The 15,926-nt window shown below is 41.2% G+C and overlaps 1 protein-coding gene across 4 annotated transcripts in view; it reads left to right on the top strand.

Annotated features, from left to right (window-relative positions):
* SCN8A (sodium channel, voltage gated, type VIII alpha subunit) overlaps positions 1–15,926 on the top strand; it is a 144,157-nt gene that overhangs the window by 23,971 nt on the left and 104,260 nt on the right. For 2 of the 4 annotated variants that reach the window (XM_011930634.1, XM_011930633.1), the window contains exons 4-7: positions 264–392; positions 1,946–2,037; positions 13,090–13,311; positions 14,968–15,031. In XM_011930634.1, the coding sequence (XP_011786024.1) occupies positions 264–392; positions 1,946–2,037; positions 13,090–13,311; positions 14,968–15,031 (507 nt within the window). Of the gene's footprint in view, positions 1–263; positions 393–1,945; positions 2,038–2,192; positions 2,285–13,089; positions 13,312–14,967; positions 15,032–15,926 lie in introns of all 4 variants that reach the window. The other 2 variants (XM_011930632.1, XM_011930631.1) reach the window with 1 other exon arrangement.

The raw sequence follows: 15,926 nt of genomic DNA, 5'->3' as shown, positions 1-15,926 counted from the left end.
ATGTACTAGATAGCACCACAGCTACTTCCTTGGAATACAATTCAGGACCCAATACAACATTCCAAAAGTCTTGGTTTGTGCATTTCAATAAGTTTCATTCAAAGCATTTCTTTCTCCTTGTCGCTTCCTTCCTGCTGCATTGGCTGTGCCCTTTCTGTTTTGTCTCTCTTAGTTGAAGCGACACTTCAGACAAGTCCTAACTTAAAAGGTTCATTTAAAGTTTCTGTCCAGAAATTACCTCAAGCTATTCATTTCTTTGACAGGTACACGTTCACAGGGATTTATACATTTGAATCACTAGTGAAAATCATTGCAAGAGGTTTCTGCATAGATGGCTTTACCTTTTTACGGGATCCATGGAACTGGTTAGATTTCAGTGTCATCATGATGGCGTAAGTTCTCCCCTTACTTTACTGGTGTTCTGGGTGTGATTCTGTGTGTAGAATTGTACTCCTGGGTCTGTTTGTAAGTGTGCATTTGTGGACACAGCTGTATGAAGAATTAATGGATAACCATGTATGGCCCTATGGGCTTATGTTTATGCTTCTTGCCTGTGAGGGCCTCTTGTGGTTCAGGCGATGATAATGTGTTTATGTGGGAGAAGGCAAGCAGAGGCTTTACAGCTGGGAGAGAAAGGAGGAGGTGATTTCCCATTGATACTCTCTCATATTTTATTTCTCCTTGTAACGTTGATCCAGGTTTGCACACCTATCATTACAAGGCCTCTGTGAAGACTTGAAATTTTTTAGTTGTAGACTTTCAGCTGAAAATGAGTTTCCTGGGTATGTCTTACTCTATGTAATTTAATGAGGCTGGCCAGGTGTTGCAGACTTCAGAGCACATTTTAGAGTCAAAACATGAGCCAAGGTATCCAAACTGGCACTTCCTGAAGAGTTACTAACCAGAATTTCGAACTGTTGCTCAAGATCAGTATAACTCCACATTGGTATGTTACTGCTCTTGCTCATTTGTGTTGTTTTAGCAATAAAAATGTATCTTTGGGAAACTTAGCTGATGATAGAGGAGTTATAGCAGGCTATTTATTATTCTTATTTCCAGGTTGGGAAAGCATTTTGTGGTTTGAGAGTATAGCAGGGGTGGTGTATAGGTTTTGCGTGTGTGCATGATGTGTAAGAAAGAGTGCATTTGAATATGTATTGATCTGAGCATCTGGTGGAAAGATGTATTTCAACTGTAAAACGTGAATAAATGATATGCATCGAATACTTGACACTGAAACTGACTTTCTATTATATAAAGGCAATGTCTTAACTTTCTAGCATTATGGATACATAATGGTGTTCATTTAAAATTTTTAGGTGTCCTTGCTAGGCACAGAGCTTGTAATTAAAATGAGCACTTAACACAATATTTGCTCTGATCCCATGATTTGGATTTTCCTGAGCCCTGCTTTTGTATGTCACAGGCCAAAACTTCATTTATAGACATGACTACAATCATATGATTACAACTCTTGAATAAGTCATATATACAGACATTTAGTCAATGTTGCCGTTGTCAACTAGGGAGTTACTTTAATATAGATTTGTTTTTGTGGGTGCTGCAGAAATTTGTCTCTCTCTCCTAAGAAATTGTTCACAAAACCTGGGGACATAAGTCTTTCATACTTCCTGGCCTTCCTTTTTACTAAAAAATGTGAATGGGCTGACAGTAAAGCTGTTCTGATTGGGATCAGCACATTACTATGCTGATTAAAGGAGTAAATCCCAAGAACCTCCTGGTTCCATCAGTTCTTTCCAGTATACTTTCGAATTCTTCTTGCCCAATTAAAAACAAATGTTCCTTAAATATTTGTATTTTGAAACTTTTCTTTTTCAAGGAAAAAAATGAAATCATAGTTTGTGTATAAGACCCTTTCTTCCCCCCATTCTCAAACCCTCGCCCAGTGGTACCATTACAAGTTAACTTTGGTTTGATTCTGCAGGTATATAACAGAGTTTGTAAACCTAGGCAATGTTTCAGCTCTACGCACTTTCAGGGTACTGAGGGCTTTGAAAACTATTTCGGTAATCCCAGGTAAGATGGTCCGGGGTTGGTGTTAGGTGTTGGGATAGGGCCCTGACGTGACGTATTGTACTTTTTGTTTTGTTGTGGTTTTGTTTTTTTCTTTGGTGTTTGTGTTTGTGTCTGTGTTTGTCACTTGTGTCTGTGTGTGACCTCCCTTACTACAGATATGTGACAGAGTTTGTGGACCTGGGCAATGTCTCAGCGCTGAGAACATTCAGGGTTCTCCGAGCTTTGAAAACTATCTCTGTAATTCCAGGTGAGAATATTTGTACATAAGACTGACTTTACCACATCTCCTCTTTCTCCTCCATTCATTTTGTCCACCATTCTAAAGCAGCATCAGTACAGTTGATAATGGCCTTGCATTCTGCATGTTTTTCCTGGGAGACATTCTCTGGAATGGCCGTTGGGTCCTCAGGCAGTTTTCTCTGAGTGCTTGCCAGGCATGCAACCCCCATTCCATCCATGCTATTGAAAAAGCACGTGCTTAAGAATCACTTGGATCTCACCATATTTGAAAAAATTGTCACAGAGCTAGCTTTCTCTTTGTATGTAAATCATTTGCTTCCTGGCTCCATGGAATTACAGTAATTTTGACATTTGCTGTCATTTCATTGCTTGTGATTTCTAGGCTTCCTATCGCATGGTTTGCTGATGGGACGTTATTCAAAGAATTATACATTTACTATTACTGTATTAATGAAATTTTTTAATCACAGAAGAGATCGCCCCAATTAACTAATCCAGTATGAGAGACAAATTTAAGAGACTTGGAGTTAGCGAACCGCACTTAAATAATCACTGTCTATCATGTTCTACTGCTATCTGTCTCACTAGAATAAGAACCAGTAGACATCTACTGTACATATTCAGGGCTCATTCTCAAACATAAATCCCAATGAAAGCTTATGCAGGCACTGTTAAAAAAAAATCAAAGGTAAGATAAGATACAACTAAAGGTATGGGCAATGAAAAATACAGAAGTTTGAGGGGAAAAAACAGAATCAGTGGGTGGGTTGAGAGTGGATTGACAGTCTCTTTAAAATTTTTGCCTTTTTCTTTTTGGTTCTGGTTGAGCTAGCCCAGTGGTTCTTAACCTTGTGAAGGTTTTAGATCCCTTTGAGAATCAGATGAAAGTTCACAGACCGCCCCCCCCCCGAAGCCTATCCATGGACCCCAGGTTAAGATTCCTTAATTTAATTTAAATCATTGGTACTGGGTAATACTTATCTTTCTAAAGACCAGCCTTGAAATCTTAAGGGAAAGATATTTTAGTTAGTATTGTGAGCCTAAGATATACTGGCAGTAACTTGGCAGAGGTGAAGACTGTGTTGTTGCTCTTTGGACTTTAGTTGTGTTTATGGGTTTTCAAGGAAGGCTCCATAGAGACCAGGCTTTCCACAGCAGTTTTGTAGAAATAGGAATGTGGAGAAAGAACAGAGGCGTCCTATTCTTATCCTATCCTATCACATGGCTCTTCCCCTTGTGGCTGACTCAGAAATATCTCTTTTTTAAAATTTATTTTCTAGAGACAGGGTCTCACTCTGTTGCCCAGGCTGGAGTGGTATGATGATGGCTCACTGCAGCCTCCACTTCCAGGGCCCAAGTGATCCTTCCTTCTCAGCCTTCCAAGTAGTTGGGACCACAGGTGCATGCCACCACACCCAGCTCATTTAAAAAAATTTTTTTTTGTAGCGACAGGGTCGCCCTATGTGTTGCCCAGGTTGGCTGCCAACTCCTGGACTCAAGCAGTCTTCCTGCGTCAGCCTCCCACAGTGCTGGGGTTACAGGCATGAGCCACTGTATCTGGCCCAGAAATATTTCTTATCCCCTTTTTAACATTTATCTCAATAGCAGATGGAGAGGGAGGCACAAAGATAGAATCCTGGAGAGGGCAGACTTGGAATGTGGTTTACTGAGAACCTCAAAGAAGGTAAATTCATCTTCACCACTTACAAATTTGTGCCATGGAATTGGCCAGTAAATTAGTGCCCTACCAAAGATGAATTCCTTTATTTTTAGCGATGGTAGCTGACTCCCTATCAACCAAAGGCTGGGTGTCAATTGGAGTATATACTTCTTGGCAAAAACACTACAACCCTAATCTACCAAGATTTAGTGCCTAGCCATTTTAAATCTGCTTAACAGAAAGCCCAGCTCATTCTCCATACAGCCTCAGATAGCTCATTGATGGTGGCCTAATCCTTAGGCAAGCCCTGTCTTATTTTTTGAGGCACTGGAGTGCCAAATCTTTACTTTCATTTTTCCTATGGTCTCTCTCCTCCTCTGGCCCCTTTTAAATATGATCTTGTGTTTTCTGCTCACTTCCCCCAGCGTACTCTGCAAGGCATCTGTCTCTTTATGTTCTTGTGATCTCAAAACTTCTCTCCCAGAATTAAATTGGAAAGCTGTATTCTGTTCACTAACTAGGGCAGCAGATGCTATCTCTAGTCTAGCTCATAGCTTCTGTCTCTGTCTTTGCTATATGGTTAACTTTTGACCATGGCATTTCTGCAAGATAACTCTTGATTGGTGTCACATTATTTATTCTTTATATATATCCTCAATATGTTACGTTATTTATCCTTTATATATATCTGGAATATATGCAGTATCTAACACCATGCCGGGCCCATAGTAGTGCTCCATGAATGATTGTAGTAGCAGCAGTTATTATTATAAAGAAGAAACCTAAGCCAATAGAAAGGGTTTGTATCAAGATTTAGACGTCAGCTTCACAGTTTGAAATAGAGTCCCAGATTCCTATTTCTAGAAGCACCCCCAATTGAGCTGGCTTTGGGAGGCTAACTGGGGTGGAAAATAACATTAAGGGATAGTAAAGCCAATAATAGATCACTGTCAGTAGCTGGTATATTTGGTTCTTGAATTAAAAGTGTGGCTCTCAATCTCAGTCTTTTTGCTCCCAATTCTACCTTTTAGAATTAGCAAGAGAAATCTGGTAATGCAGTTTCCCTCATGGGGAGTTTTCTCTCATCCCATGGGAAATTCGGAAATTGCTGATTATGCTTTCTCCCATAGGGGGCTGTTGGTGCTATTCCTACCTTCCTGCTATGCAGTCTCCTTCCAAGGCAGGAGCACCAGTGTATAAGTCAGTGGATCTGGGCCAGCTCTTGCTTGGAAGTCTAAGTCATTTTGATTCTTGTGTGGTAGAGCTGGCCCATGATTCTTCCTTATTAAAAACCATTTTTTTGTATACCAAGTATTCTTGTGGATCACTTCAGTGGAATTGTTGTTCTCTTTGTCTTCTCCTCTTCCCAGTTTGGTTATAGGCTATTGCCAAGGGTGCCAAAAATAGAATGGAAGTGAGAGCGACCACTGACCTGGAGCCTGCAAGGTCTCACAAAGCTCCCCATGTATCAACTTCCTTTATGAGAGCTTTTCTTTTCCTAGAGCACTCACCCACCCCCAACCTGGGCTGATACTGTCCTTTCTCTTTGTGTCTTCGGTAGATATTCTGAGTACCTCAGGGCTGCCAGGACTCCTGAAGATTGGACAGTGAAGTGCATCAGTTAGCTCTGCCCTTTTTTGTAAGAAATGCTTTGCTTTAGAGCTTTCTTGTAGCTCAGAAAAGACGAAACCCACCTTCTGACCCTTTTTACTTGCTAACTTGACTTGGGTACATTGCTATTTATGCTTTGCGTTTTGCTTCAGAGGCATCAACTTGGAGAACGGTGTACACAAGCTCTGTGCTAAAAGGGTCAGTTACAGAGGAGACCCTTTCTAAATTTTCTTTAGTCTGGAGTTTGTCAGGTTCACCTTGACATTGAAATATCCTGCCTAAAAGTTTATATGTCTTAAAACTTTGTTTTCACTTTGTATTTGTCTGAGTCCCGCATTAAGTGAACTTCTAAGTGATTCTGTCAGAAGTTTCGTCCTCTGCATGCTTTGATCATGTGCCACAGGGCTGACATGCCCAAAGAAAGGGTGGGAATCTCGAAAGAGTTTCTCAGGTTTTTCTTAGACAGCAGCATTTAATAGTATGAGTATTAATAGAACTGGTTTGGGGTAACTCACTTGTCAGTTCCTTTTCTTTTCTGTCATTTAAATGGCTCCCCCATAGCACTGCTTATCTGCTGCTCATTAGCACTTATTTAATTTCATTCCACCTTCTTTAGAATTGTACTTTCTTGGTTATTTTTCTCTTGGCAATTTTATTTCTCAGCTTTCATTTCTGTTACTTTCACTCCTAACCAGTGGGATCAGACAGGAAGCAGGGAAAATGATAGGCCTTTCCTTTTCCCATTCCAGTGAAAGCATTTTCTTTAAACGTGTACTTTGTGAATGTGGCAATTTCTGCTGCATAATGATGGGAGATAGAAAGTGTTTTAAGACTATATCCTGACTCATTGTCTCTCTTTTTTTTTTTTTTTTTTTTTTTTTGACGGAGTCTTGCTCTGTCACCCGGGCTGGAGTGCAGTGGCCGGATTTCAGCTCACTGCAAGCTCCGCCTCCCGGGTTCACGCCATTCTCCTGCCTCAGCCTCCGGAGTAGCTGGGACTACAGGCGCCCACCACCTAGTTTTTTGTATTTTTAGTAGAGACGGGGTTTCACCGTGTTAGCCAGGATGGTCTCGATCTCCTGACCTCGTGATCCGCCCGTCTCGGCCTCCCAAAGTGCTGGGATTACAGGCTTGAGCCATCGCGCCTGGCCTCATTGTCTCTTTTGAACTGTTCTGGTTATTAATTCTATTGCCTTTGTATTTCTTCTTTTCCTACTTTGCTTCTTAGGAAAGATAAAGTTTAACAGTGGTCATAAGTGAAAAAACACTAAATACTCACAGGGTCCCACTGACCCATCTTTGAGAGCTAGTTTAGTTTTGGTCGCACTTTGTGATGTGAATCAGGTCTCGAGTAAATAAATCTTAGCGTCGCCCAGTCTCTCTCAGATTACTGTTGCTGTAAAGAATCTTCAAGAACTATCACTGTAGGCTGGGTGCAGTGTTACACACCTATAGTCCCAGCTAATCAGGAGGCTGAGGCAGAGGATCACTTGAGCCCAGGAGTTCGAGGCCCCATTGAGCTGTGGCCACACCTGTGAGTAGCCACTGTATTCCAACGTGGGCCGCATAGTGAGATCTTGTCTCTTAATAAATAAATAAATAGATAGATAGATAGATAGATAGATAGATAGATAGATAGATAGATATTATCGCAAGGATTTCAGTTGCAGCAGGAAAAGTCAACACAGCACCACTTTATTCCTACACTTTGTCTGAACCCAAGCCTGACTCTAGGAACAGGGCAGTTGTTCTTTCCCTGGGTTGAGAACTGCTTGTTACTGCTACCGAGGCCTGTTCCAATATTAACTTTGTAGGGGAATTAGCTCACATTGCTTCAAACCACTTAAATTTCTCAACCTGAGCTGCAAACTAGGGAATATGAATTAACTTTATTTATTTATTTTATTTATACATATATATTTTTTGAGACGGAGTTTCGCTGTTGTTGCCCAGCCTGGAGTGCAACGGCTAGATCTCAGTTCACTACAACCTCCACTTCCTGGGCTCAAGCGATTCGCCTGCTTTAGCCTCCTGAGTAGCTAGGATTACAAGCATGCGCCACCACGCCCAGCAAATTTTTGTATTTTTAGTAGATATGGGGTTTCACCACGTTGGCTAGGCTGGTCTTCAACTCCTGACCTCAGATGATCCACCTGCCTTGGCCTCCCAAAGTGCTGAGATTACAAACGTGAGCCACCGTGCCCAACAAATTAACTTTATTTATAATCTGGCCATCCAGTGGTGGAAGATTTTGACCCCAATATGCTTGACTGATTTTTCTGAACATAGCACATAGGCAGGCATTGTTCATTTGTTCAGAGGATTCCTGGGCATTGTGAAAGGTGACAGGAGGTTCAGAGGTACCTTTGGACATAGAGTAGAATTCTTCACCAGCTTCTCAAAATTCCTTAATTATCCAGCTTTCCCTCTTGTCACTGACCATTCTCTACATTGAATCCAGCTGTCTTTTCTTGGCCTATAGTAAATGTATTAACTGTTTCTACTCAGACATATTTACCAAAGCAAGCTAATGTTAGCCTTTTCCAAGAGTTCTCACTGTCCAATTTGCCCCCACGTGGCTTCTGTTGCACACTCTGTTGTGTAGGAGTCTTCTGAAGAAGCATTCTGCTGTTTTGGATAATCGGTTTCCAGTCAGTGTCTTGCTTGTTCTGGCATGTGATGTTGTGAGCCAATAGAATGAAAAGACAGTGTCTCTGTATAGCCAGAATGGTGGCATTCTACATTTCGGCTTGTGTTGGGTCAGGAATTCTACTAACGGCTTTTTGCCTTTATTGACAGGTGTTGATGGTATGAGGGAGCACTTTCAGGCAGTCACAGCTGGCAAGACTGTAGAGCTTGAGCTTAGGAAATGAATTGATGGTATCATCTCCATAAATTGGCCTTGATGTCTGCAAATGTGGCCATTTGCAATTTATCCTAATGGAAGGAAGAAGTGTCTTGGCTGAGACCAATGTATAGTTCAGTGACTGTTTATATTTAATACTGCTGTGTGATCATGTGCCTTCCTTTACCTGAAAACATGAAGCCACATTCACCTTTCTTCTTCTTTTTCCTTTGCTTTCTCATTTTCTCGTGGTGATCCGGATGGGAATCTTGGAGAGTAAACTTTTTAGACGGCTGTAGTTAGTGTTATTTAGTGATTATCCTTGCATAATTAAGATTTGTTTATCTGACACTCTGTGAAGTATAAGCAGCTGAATACCGTTTCCAATTAAGCTTCTGCTTTAGACATCTTGAAAGCTAACTTACCAGTGAGATGATCTAAGCCCCAGACTTCAAAGCTGAGGCTTGAAAAAGTGTCTTTTTAGCTTCCTTGACTCATGTTTACACATTTCTTCAGCAATAACATCTGGCTTATGGAGAAGAAATGTTAAACCAGCTGATTGTGAGCATTTAGGTCCATCTCCAGGAAAGTAAATTCCATGCAGGCTTGGCATATCAGATTAGTTGGGGTCATCTCTGGTTGCAAGTAACAGGACACAGGAATAATTCAGGGAATCCAAGGGCTGGAATGCACTTGTGCTTCTGGTAAGCCAGTAGAAACCAGAATGCAGAGCCAGAAAGCCATGAGTATGTGGAAGTACTTTGTCTCCACCTCTCTTCTCTCCATGTGTCCATTTCTCTCTCTCAGCATACTAACTTCCTTTACTTCTCAGTCACATCTTAATATAATGACAGAATATGGCTACCACTTAGCTTCCACATTTATTTATTACCATTCCCACTACATGAAAAGATTACTCAACTGTCTCTTATCCTGTTCCAAATTCCTGTAGGAAAGGAACTGGATTTAGGTCAGCTGTCCATCCAGACATCTGCAACTATTGAGAGAAGGTGACCTTGTACAGACATGGCTGCTGAGAGCTTATTCTTAAGGAACAGGGGATAGTTGGAGCTCATGGCCTAGAATTTCCACTTATATGGGCCTGGAACTGTCAAAGACTTCCCAGCCCAGGAAAATCAGATTCTACTCATGCTAAAATTGTATGCTTTTCAAATGATGTACTTACAAACTCATTGGTTTGGCTATTTTATAATATTATACTCTTGTTACTAATACAAAGGACAGCTTACAGCTCATTTCTCAATTCAGTAAAATAGCAATGGTAAAGTCCTTTAACAGTCATCTAGTGTTTGGAAAGGTGATTGTCTGAATTGTCTGGAGAGATGGCTGTATATGCTTCATAAAAAAGTCCAGGAAAAGAAACTCTACAACCATTTTTAGTGACCCATTCAAGTATTCTTTTTTAAATCAGTCTTTGAATTTGAAAACAGTAAACTTGCATAATTTTAGAATCCTAGGATTGAATTATTGACTCAATATAGACCCGCTCCAACCCAGTCAAAATATAATGAGGACTTCTCTGTTCCTTAGCAACTAAATGGAAATAAATTCCATACTTCTTGATGGCTACCTTCTACTTTTTTCCACCAGTACCTTCTTACCTAGCTGTGCGATTATGATATGATTTCCCAGGGCCTTAGTTTTAAAAGATAGTTTGAAATTTCAGCTACTTAATCTCAAACAAATAAACGTCTCTGCCTTATTTTGAAAGACTTTTAGAGAAGATTCTTCAGCTTCTCCACCACTGCCCACTGCTCTGTAGTGGGTGTTTATCCATGTTCTGTAGATGAGAAAATGAGACTCTGAGAAGTAACTTTAAATTTGTTTGAAACACAGTAGGTCGTAAGTAGTGACTGAGCCAGAGCCACAATACCAGCTTTCGGATTCCCTATCTGATGTTCTTTCTGCACAGCCCTGTGAGGAGAAAAATAATCAGATTATAAATGCTTTGTTTTCTGGAGCCTAAGCAAGCTCTTCATAATCCCTTTGTGGCCACAGTCTCCATGGAAGGCTCACTCTAAGAAAGCACAAGACTCTGCATACTTCATCTCTACAGTTTACCTCTTGGCTCTTTTTTCTTTAATTCCTCTTAGATCCCTTTTAAGATATTTGTGTAAGAGGAGAGAACTTTCTCATTCATTTACTCTCCCAAAAAAAATTTATTAAGTGCCTGCCTTTGACAGGTCCTGTTCTAGGCAGAGCATTCATTTCTATTATTGGACTCAGAAAATTCTATTGGGTTCGACTTTGAAAAGTCTAGGTGAAGGCCGGGCATGGTGGCTCAAGCCTGTAATCCCAGCATTTTGGGAGGCCGAGATGGGCGGATCAAAAGGTCAGGAGATCGAGACCATCCTGGCTAACACGGTGAAACCCCGTCTCTACTAAAAAAATACAAAAAACTAGCCAGGCGTGGTGGTGGGCGCCTGTAGTCCCAGCTACTCGGGAGGCTGAGGCAGGAGAATGGTGTAAAACCCGGGAGGCAGAGCTTGCAGCGAGCTGAGTTCTGGCCACTGCACTCCAGCCTGGGCGACAGAGCGAGACTCCATCTCAAAAAAAAAAAAAAAAAAAAAAAAAAAAAAAAAAAAAAGAAAAGTCTAGGTGATTACTTGCAAAATACAGCAAAAGAAGAATCATGTCCGTACCACCCATTAGATCACCATTATATGAGGTTAGCCCTGAGCACTGCCATTTTCCCAATCATGTCCCTTTGAGGAGGGACATGTCCCCACGAGGAGTAGAATAGTGATAACAAGTATTGAGTGCCAACTATGTGCCAGGCACTTTACTAGGTACTTTATAAAAATTACCTATTTAAATCTAACAACAACCCAATGAGGTCGGTATTGTAAATCCATTTTTACAGATGAGTAGACTGAGGTTCAGGCAATAATGGTCAACATTTGACTCATTTGCTACGTACTAAATGCTTTGTCAAGTTTTTTGTTGTTGTTGTTTTTGTTTTGTTTTTGAGATGGAGTCTCGCTATGTTGACCAGGCTGGAGTGCAGTGGCGCGATCTTGGCTCACTGGAACCTCTGCCCCCCCACTGGGTTCAAGTGATTCTCCTGCCTTAGCCTCCCACAGTAGCTGGGATTACAGGCGTATGCCACCATGCCCGGCTAATTTTTTTTTTTTTAATATATTTTTAGTAGAGACGGGGTTTCACCATGTTGGCCAGTCTGGTCTTGAACTCCTGACCTCAGGTGATCCGCCTACCTTGGCCTCCCAAAGTGCTGGGATTACAGGCATGAGCCACTGTGCCCAGCTGCTCTGTCAAGTGTTTTACACTTAATCCTCACAGCAGCCCTATGATACTCAACTATAATTTTCCCTACTTTAAAGATGAAAAAACCGAGATTCTAAGAGGTTAGAAGGCGTATTGCATAGGTTAGACAAGTAAGTGGCATACCTTAGTTAAGATTAGTGATTATCTACCTAGCCACACCCTTCAAAGCCAGGAGTAGGATTCCCTTGAATTTCAGTTCAGTGGTCTTGCCTTCAGAAGTGAGCAGGGATGAGATTCTTCCTGAGGCCTGTGTGTCAAGGCTTAGCACCTGCCTCTTGCTCATCCTGGTGCATTGGCTACCAAGAGTGCTCAGTGCTTTGTTGACTGTATCCTATGGATAGCCTGATATCTGGGCACATAAAGACTCATTTGGACCCAAAAAACATGAACCTACAATCATATTTTTCTGTCTCTCCTATCACTGATCTCTCCCTGTCCAATTAAGAAATACACCTTCAGTCTACATTTGAGCCAATGTCTTACATTTAAACTTCAAATTAATTTTTTTATGTTTTTATTTTTAATTTAGGACAGAAAAAAGATCATTGTAGAAAGCAGGGAATATATGTGATACAAAAAAAGTATATTTTTTAATGGAAAAAGACAAAGTATAAATACTGGATTAATAATAACCTTTTCAATACCTTGGCATTTCCAGAATCCTTGGAAAAATACTATTGTACCTTCTCACTTATTTTTGGCTTTTAAACTTCCCCCTAGTGGTTTTCTTTCTAACCTGGAGGCCTCCTCAATTCCTGATTTTTCCATTTGTTTCTTTGACACATATTTACTGAATGCCTACTGTGGGCTAGGCACTATAGACACAGCTATGAACAAGATAGATGTAAAAAAATCAATTATAACCATGACAAATGCTACAGAAGAAATGATAAGATGCTACTGAAACACTAGTAACAATGGGGAAGGAGAAGAGTTGCAAAGTCAGAGAAGGCTTTCTGGAAGAATTGACATTTAAACTGGGCCTTGGAGGATGAGTAGGATTTAGGCACAGAGGACAAGATAATATAGCAGGGAGCATTCCAGGCAGAGAGAGCCCCAGGTATGAAGGCCCTAAGGCAAGTAAGAGCTGGGCTCATATGGGGAACTAAAAAGTAGTCAGAGATGGGGAAGTGTTCCCAGGAAGAAAGGAGCCACATGTTGGTAGAAGGACCTTTCTTTTGCTTTTTAAGATGTATTCACTTAAAAATCGATACTTCGGAATACTGACAATTTTGCTGACCTATTATTATTCTCACGGTATAAATATAAAATGGCCATATTTAAAGAGTGGTGCTGTGGGGAGCAGTAGCAGCCAGTGGCTAAGAGGGAGGCTGGGGGAGGTGGGGAGGGCTTTGAGGTGCCTCTGATTCCGGGGATTCTGTCTCCTCAGGCCTGAAGACAATTGTGGGTGCCCTGATTCAGTCTGTGAAGAAGCTGTCAGATGTGATGATCCTGACAGTGTTCTGTCTGAGTGTGTTTGCCTTGATCGGACTGCAGCTGTTCATGGGAAACCTTCGAAACAAGTGTGTTGTGTGGCCCATAAACTTCAACGAGAGCTATCTTGAAAATGGCACCAAAGGCTTTGATTGGGAAGAGTATATCAACAATAAAAGTAGGTGGCCTTTTCTCTGCAAGAGGAATAGGAAAAGTCTGTACCTAGTTCATGTGGTCAGAAGCTACACAAGGCTTAAAAAAGTAGTTGGAGGCCAGGCACAGTGGCTCACACCTGTAATCCCAGCACTTTAGGAGGCTGAGGCAAGCGGATCACCTGAGATCGGGAGTTTGAGACCAGCCTGACCAACATGGAGAAACCCTCTCTCTACTAAAAATACAAAGTTAGCGAGGCGTGGTGGCGCATGCCTGTGATCCCAGCTACTTGGGAGGCTGAGGCAGGAGAATCGCTTGAACCTGGGAGGTGGAAGTTGCAGTGAGCCAAGATCACGCCATTGTACTCCAGCCTGGGTTGGCAACAAGAGCAAAGCTCCCTCTCAAAAAAAAAAAAAAAAGAAAGAAAGAAAGTAGTTGGAGCTGGAAAGGAATGGCAGTGCTACTAGAACTAGCCTTGTGAAATTATTCCTTTCCTCAAGGTAGGATTATATTCAGAAGCTCTCAAACATCAGCCCTCTCTGCTGTCTTCACATGTACCCCTAAACTTTTTCTTTGAAATTCAGGCTTAGAAGCTTGATAAAAGTTATTTTTTTCCCTAGCTGAGTTACTTGGGGTATTTACACATTTAGTCCAGAATGTATCTATGGAACTCAAGTTTTCTTAATACTACTAAGACTATCGCAGTCGATCTAGTCTAGGGAATCAGGTGATCTCCAAGGCACTATTCAATCCTATTGCAGTTGAGGAGTTTTTAATCATTTTATTTGAGAAACCAAAGGAAAATTTGATGTAGTGATACTTTAGACTCATGAAAAAAGTTAGCTATGTCACTATTAGTCATTCCTGAGAAAATAAAGTCAGTTTAGTATCCATAAGAAAATGTTGCAAAGGAGATTTCAGGGAGGTATGCTGGAAAGGAAAACATGCCTTGTAATTTAAAATAGGGCCTAGTATCTAGTGCCCAATGAGCTCTAAAATATCTTTGATAAAGGCAAGTTGTAAGGATGGAAGAATAGAGTGGTATAAAGGGGTGCAGGACTCAGAAAACTTACTTTTAGGCCTCTTTGATTCAAGTACCAGAATCTGGCATATAGATTAGAAGTATGAGTAGAAGTTGGGTATCTGTGAAAACTATATTGCATCAAGAACTTTGGGGTAGCACTTTTAATTTGTAAATATATATAAGAAAATCATTAATGGGAAAGAATTCTTATCAGCTGGCCACAGCTGTTGGAAAAGATTTATGAGCTAAAATCAATAGCTGTTTCTGCTAGGGCTGGTTACGAACAGTGTAGGCCAGGCGCGGTAGCTCATGCCTGTAATCCCAGCACTTCGGGAGGCCGAGGCGGGCGGATCACGAGGTCAGGAGATCGAGACCATCCTGGCTAACACGGTGAAACCCCGTCTCTACTAAAAATACAAAAAATCAGCTGGGCTTGGTGGCAGGCGCCTATAGTCCCAGCTACTGGGGAGACTGAGGCAGGAGAATGGCGTGAACCTGGGAGGCGGAGCTTGCAGTGAGCCAAGATCGCGTCACTGCACTCCAGCCTGGGCAACAGAGCGAGACTCAAGTCTCAAAAAAAAAAAAGAACAATGTAACCTTATTCTCTCATTCATTTAAATCTGCCTGTTCATTTCCTGCCTCTTCAAACTTTTCTAGCAAATTTCTACACAGTTCCTGGCATGCTGGAACCTTTACTCTGTGGGAACAGTTCTGATGCTGGGTAAGTAGCTCACCTAGTTTGATTCTCTTTCCTTAAAAATGTACCTATTATTAGTTGGGTCAAAATAGGCAAAATGTTTACTTTTTGAGCACAGGCTCAAGTAGTGGACCTTACAATTGCATCTGACCTATCGGTTGGCATAGATTTTCTGTTTCACATTTGTCCACCTAAAGTTGACATTTCACTAGTAAGTGAGTGTGCTAATGAAAGAATCCAAGGATAGAATCAATAACACCAAATAGCTTACCTGCCTCTTGGGGACTCCTCTCATCCTATATTACAATAGAGAGTAAAGATACCGTCTTAGTGATAGTTATGGATCCAAGGATGACCCAAAATATGCTTGACCTGACAGCATAGAGGAGGAAAAAGAGTAGTAACATAGTATTTGAGTCCTGATCCTGATAATTCCTGCTCTAAGACCTTTGGCAAGCCATTTAACTTATCTGAACCTTGGTTTTATTCACCCTTAAAATGGATTTATTTAATAAGCCATGCTCTCTCTTTCTCACAGGGTTACTGTAAGAATCCACTTACATTACATGAAAGTGCTTCGTAAACAGAGGGCTTTATAAATGTAGGGTGGTAGTGTCATTTTTCAGAGTATATTGGTCCTCTAAGAACTGGTGTTTTAACATGACTACAATGTCTAGAAATCCATTTAATGTCTATATTAAAGTAGACTACTAGAGATTACATTGAAATAAATATGAGGTGAATCTAAAAGCAGGAGAAATGGTGTAACTGAGGTAACTGAAATCCCCATTATGACTTAGGTTGTCACAGTGAGTGTAAAGAAAACAGAAACGGCCGGGCGCGGTGGCTCAAGCCTGTAATCCCAGCACTTTGGGAGGCCGAGACGGGCGGATCACGAGGTCAGGAGATCGAGACCATC

The sequence above is a fragment of the Colobus angolensis genome, unplaced genomic scaffold (assembly GCF_000951035.1).
Source record: "Colobus angolensis palliatus isolate OR3802 unplaced genomic scaffold, Cang.pa_1.0 Scaffold87, whole genome shotgun sequence".
NCBI classification, from domain to species: Eukaryota; Metazoa; Chordata; class Mammalia; order Primates; family Cercopithecidae; genus Colobus; species Colobus angolensis.
The sequence above is the reverse complement of the archived record's forward strand: the minus strand, read 5'-3'. Positions and strand labels throughout refer to the sequence as shown.